This window comes from Penaeus chinensis, chromosome 34 (assembly GCF_019202785.1).
Source record: "Penaeus chinensis breed Huanghai No. 1 chromosome 34, ASM1920278v2, whole genome shotgun sequence".
NCBI lineage: Eukaryota > Metazoa > Arthropoda > Malacostraca > Decapoda > Penaeidae > Penaeus > Penaeus chinensis.
This window is the reverse complement of record NC_061852.1, coordinates 13,364,734-13,370,423: the sequence shown is the minus strand read 5'-3', so window position 1 is coordinate 13,370,423 and position 5,690 is coordinate 13,364,734. Positions and strand designations below refer to the sequence as shown.

At 36.5% G+C, this 5,690-nt stretch overlaps 1 protein-coding gene across 5 annotated transcripts in view; it reads left to right on the top strand.

Annotated features, from left to right (window-relative positions):
• The window catches only part of LOC125043535 (cell wall protein DAN4-like), a 13,360-nt gene extending 8,210 nt beyond the window's left edge, over positions 1-5,150 (top strand). For all 5 annotated transcript variants that reach the window (XM_047639696.1, XM_047639697.1, XM_047639699.1 and 2 more), the window contains 2 exons: positions 1-95; positions 4,583-5,150. The exon at positions 1-95 is cut by the window's left edge and continues 45 nt beyond it. In XM_047639696.1, coding sequence (XP_047495652.1) covers positions 1-95; positions 4,583-4,596 — 109 coding nt within the window. In that variant the 3' untranslated portion in view covers positions 4,597-5,150. The remainder of the gene's footprint in view (positions 96-4,582) is intronic.
• Positions 5,151-5,690: the final 540 nt, after the last annotated feature.

Below are 5,690 nucleotides of genomic sequence, written 5' to 3'. Positions count from 1 at the left end.
CAGTGTCTCCTCAGCACTGAGCTTCACTGCTCTGTTCGTGTCCTCCTGCGACGACGATTGCAAAGTGGGCAAGGGATTCAAAATGACTGTGACGTGTAAGTCTCTAAAAGAGGAGAAATATTAACCCGTCGGTAAAACAGGGAATATTTGCGGATTATCCATACAAACATATACAGACACATTATACAAATATACACGCATTTACATGCATGCATACATACATATGTGTATAAATATATAAGTATTATATAGATATGTGTATATATATACACATATATACGTATATATATGAGGGTGCTCTTACCTTTTTGTTTCAGTACGGGAGAAGAGCTAAGCTCTCGTCTGCTATATTCAAATAATCGTACAACTTTTTAAATTAATGCACACTTTTGACACACGACGTTATTTGGAAGATTGTTTCATGTTTCAATAATTCAAAGATCAAGAAACAAAGAATGGGACTCGGGATCGGTACGGACAAGGGGTATGTGCTTAGGCCTTATGATGATGGCTGCAGTGATATTTACTATATCTTCATCCACTCCACATTCACGAATGACCTCTTCATGTTGGCAATCAGCCCTAGCAGTTTAGGAACTTCTTATTCATATAATTATTTGGGCTTATAGCTTCCTGTGTATCATTAATCCAAGGTCCATTTCCCATTCTGATGGGTTTAATTTGAGTTGTCATACTCCGATCAATTCTAGAAGCTCGCGTCCCTGCCTGACTTTTCTGAGGATCTCATTGGTCGTTGGACAATAAGGGCAACATCCTACAGTAGAACCACATTTCTGTTGCCTTTATTTTGTGCCGAGTTTTTTAGCCGTCAGTGTCCAGGACTCGCAAATTTATAGGAGAGTCGACCATACGAAGGTTTTACTAAGTCTGATTTTTAGTTGCATTGAGAGCTTGCGGGAATGTATCTTTCGCTAGTCCGATTCTGCGTTTGATTTCCCTCTTGCAACGAGCATCTGAAGTGACAAGAGTTCCTAAGTAATTGAAGGAGACTTGTTGATTTCTATTTCTCCTTGTTTCAATGGACAAGTTGATGGGACCTCCGACTTTGAAACCATCATGTATTTCGTTTCCTTGCTATTGGAGTGGAGGCCAAGATGTTCACTGGCTTCCACAATAACATCAAAAAGCTGCTAGAGGCTTTTTGATAGTCAATGAAAACCAGGTATATGTTTTTCTGGTGTTGGATGGTTCTCAATCTCTCTCTCTCTCTCATGGCGAAGTTAGCATTGCTCGTAACTTTATCCTTCATAAACCCAAGCTGGGTCTCTGGCATTTCGGGTAGGAGCTGTCTTCTGTTCATCTGTAGAATGATTTTCGGTAAAGCTTTAAGAATAGGCAACATTAGATTAATTGTGCAGCATGGGACCTTCAGTAGGGTAATAAATACTGATTTCATTCTTCCTTAGGTAACTTGCATGTTTCATAGATATCATTTAGAAAGTTCCAGATGAGATTAATACCTTTTTCTCCTAAGGTACTGATCATTTCCATGTATACACCGTCAGGACCTGCAGCTTTTCCAGATTTCATATCCTTTTTTGTCATCTGTAAACACATTCAGATAAATACCTCGGCTTATGTTTGACCCTAAATAACTGATGAAAATAGTTAACATAATCGGCGCCAAGACCGATCCTTGAGGTACTCCGCTAGTTACTCGTTGCCAACTACGGTGCTCATCTCCCTTTCATGAAGGAAGTCGTCCATTCATTAGAGGAGTTTGCCTTTCACTCTAATTTCCATAATAGTGCATTTTTAAAGTTTAAGTATACAAATCCACCCAATTGTCTCGTTCTTGTAATATTTCAGAAACCCTCTCATAGAAACAGGAGATTTCCTACACATGACCATCCTTCCCTAAAATCAAATTGTTAATTTGATATCATAACGTGTTTTTTTCCAAGTACTTCAACCTACTGCTAATTACTTTCTGGCAGCTTGTATACTACACTGGTTAACGAAACTGGTCTATATTTTAGAGGGTATTGTTTACCGCTGCTCTTATATGATGTAACACAGGCGTTTCCAATAATATGGTAATTTTCCTTGTTTCATTGGATTTAACGTACATAGTCTTTGGCACATATCCTAAGAACCCACTTAGAAATCTCATCTGGTCCCTCTGCTTTAGTCTTGTCTAACCCTTTTAGTAGGTCTTTTATTTCATTCTTTTTTATTTTGATATCTTCGATGCTCTGATTTATATTTGTACGGTTACTTGCCATTTCAAATTATGGGTCCTGAAGTAACATTGACTGAAATTTCTCATTAAGATTTTCACACGTTTCCTCCTTAGTATAAACGATGTTAATGTCTTTCATGGCACTAATTTGATCTCTTTTTGGTCTTGATATTCAGGCAGTTAATCAAAAACTTTGGTTGATTTATACTTTTATTGATTATATCCTTTTCAAAGTCTAAACAAGCTGCTTGTTTTCTCTTATTCTTTTGCATTTAAGACAACCACTTTTGGCCATTTCTTGCTTCACTTATGAATACAGATGCAATTTTTTCTACTCCTTTTCTTAGACAAGGTTCTCTTCATCGAGGGGTTTCCCAGATCATTCCATCAAAGAAATCTTTAAGGGTTTTATTATGATCTCTCTTGTAATTGTAATTTCCTTTCTTCCTTTACTTATGAAGAGTTTTCCAAGCAACAGATAGCATTTTCGTTTGAGTACTACATGGTTACCTTTTCCTAGAGGACAGGACTCTATATCCTCAATTCTATGGGAATATTAGGTCAAGCATAGAGTCCATTTAGCCGTAATACCCTGCTATGATTTGTTAAATGTTGAAAAAGGCAAAATTCATTTAGGAATTCCACGGATCTGGCTGAGTTCTACGATCGAATTTTCCTTGTCATTTTTGCTATTTAAGTCTGTTGTTACAAGAATTTCTTTTGCAGTAGTTTCCAAAAGTTCTTGCACTTCTCCCAGGCCCTTTGACCTTTTTGAATAAGTTTTTGGTAATTTTCTTGTGACCACACCGACGTATGAGGTGGCATGTACAATATTGTCATTATGTTTACTCTGTTTGTTTCTTCCTCAATTGCCTTTAGTTCTACTAATCTCTAACTCCTTTATAATAACGCATTTCCATATTAATATTACTACCCCCTTCTCCAAATGTTAGTCTCTGAGTCGTAATATTACATCGTTTACGGAAGGATTCAGTATGGATTCAATGATACATATTACATCTGGTTTATTAATTTCAGTGATTGCGTCTAGTTCTAGTAACTTCGAACATAAACCATCTAAATTTGTATAAACCATTTCTATATAATCTTTCGGTATTCCGTACGGCTGGGAGGCTTATGTTTGTCTGTCTCTACATTTTTTTTCGATGGCAAATTTGTTTTGTTTGGAAGCCTCTCGCCCTCCAAATAGGCAAGTTTTTTTCTTCTTCAGTCCTTTGTTCATTTTTGTTTTTTTACCTTTTTTTTCTGCAGTATGTCCCTGTCATCTTTGGTCATATTCTCTCGTCCAGATTTTCTTATATTCTTCGTGGGCCAGGACTTTAGCTTTCTTTACTACATCAGTTACCTCTTAATTATGAATGTCACTTCTGAAGGTCGTTTCTTCCCTTTTCGAATAATCCCAACCCCCAATGAGGTATATTCTGCTCCGAGAATTTGGGATTTATGACTTTTAGAATATTGGCAATTAATTTCTTGCTTTCGTTGGATCGTTCGATTCCATTTTCCACAACTTTTTCTTCATGTCCCATTATGACTATGTCCTTCTTTACATCAGCTAAATTAGGAATGTTGCCCAAGATGTGACTTAATTTTTTCTAGTTTTTTTTTTTTTCTCCATTTTTTTTACTGTTTCCTATATTTTAGATACATCGGTATGTGTAGCTGTCATCTTATTTGCCTCTTCCATTATGTGAGACTGGCTGCTTGACAAATTGTTTTCAATCTGCTTAGCAGTTTCCTGTACTTTGATTACTTCATTAACTTTTTCTTACAGATTCTTTGCTTCGATTTACCTACTGTTGCTAATCTTGGTTTCTACTTCCATCGTTTCCTTGAGTTCTTTGATTTTCATGTCAGACTTTTCAGTATTCTCTATCTGAATGGTTATGTTCCTGAACATACTATGCCCGAATTCCTTCAAATTTACGTTTTCTTAACATATTTTCAAACATTCTGCTACCAGATTGTCTACCTTGCCTTCAAGAGCCTCAATTCTAACTGCTTCTTCCGTTAACTTAATTTCCCTGGTCTGATCTTAGTTCTTGGTTGTAGTCACGGCAGTGGTCACTTCTTGCCTTCCTCACCTTCGCTGTCACGTCCCGATCACAAAGTGTCACTATCCTTTTAAAATTTTCACTTATTCGCCCACTTTATAACCCAAATTATTCTTTCAACATCAACTATGCACATTTACAAACCATGGCTAGTAGACTAAACCACCTATTACCCGATCTTCCCTGTATTTAACATATACTGATGCGATCAACTGTATTCTCCTCTGTGTTTGTGTGTGTGTATTTCCAGGTTGTGTTATACACCCATTGCTGTATTAACATGTTTTCCTTTCCTTCATTACAGTCCAGACCATGTAAGAGAGATGAACCAGATCCAAAGAATCTAATTCTTTGCCAAGATGACGGATGGTTTTGGAACACATTGTACGATTGAGTGGAATGGAAACTCATATTCCAATACGTGGCTCTTGCTTTCCATATGTATACAGCTATATACAGCGACAGATCTATGTTGATACATACAACACGTATTCGGCAATATATAGACTGGATGAAATAACGACGAAATATCACTCATAGAACCAAAAAGAGAGACCATATAATTCCATTATCGTATTTGCACCTCTGGCCATGGCTATTGGATTAGTTTTCGTTTTTCAGGTGATGTAAAATTGCATAAGTATCCGAATAAAATAATTTGTACTTATTAGAACACCCAATGCATGCTAATTCTCCTTTATATTTACAAAAAAATTGGTAGCGGTATCTTTCTAAATTCACCATATCTTATGATCAATGACATTCAGACATTTCGGTTCAACCAATTTTCGAATCCTTTGTTAAATCAGCCGATTAATCACTGCAATATAGCCCAGTGGGGGAACTACGTCAATACCAACATAAGAACTATCCAGACGTCTTTTATTTTTCCTGAAGTTTACATAAAATCTATAATTCATCATTATGACAAAAGAAAAGAAAAAGAAAAAAAAAGAAAATGCACTGATATCGATACCTCAGTACATGTAACATGACTTGAATTTTTGAATTTCTATGCTCAGGGGGAATTGTCTGCAAAACCTCGATATCATCATTGTTCTAGTATGAGTAGATGGGTAATGCCTATAGAGCTAATATGATCCTAGTCGCACAATATTCTTGGTGGGGTATGGAGTCCAGTTGATTTAGTACCACTCATTCTGGGATATTCATGGAGTAGCACTCAAGACTTGTACCGGAAGGTTTTCATGTGTCTGTGTCAATGCATTACTACATTATTCAATTTTACATAGATTCCTCAGTACATCTGACATAGAATTTGAAATTCTTAATCAATTCAGCCATGTACCCACGGATGTGATGTATAGAACCTTGCTGTTATCACTTTAGCTAAAGCAGATAAGTAATGTCTATGAAGTATGATCCCATAATTCTTTTGGTGGCTCGTGGTT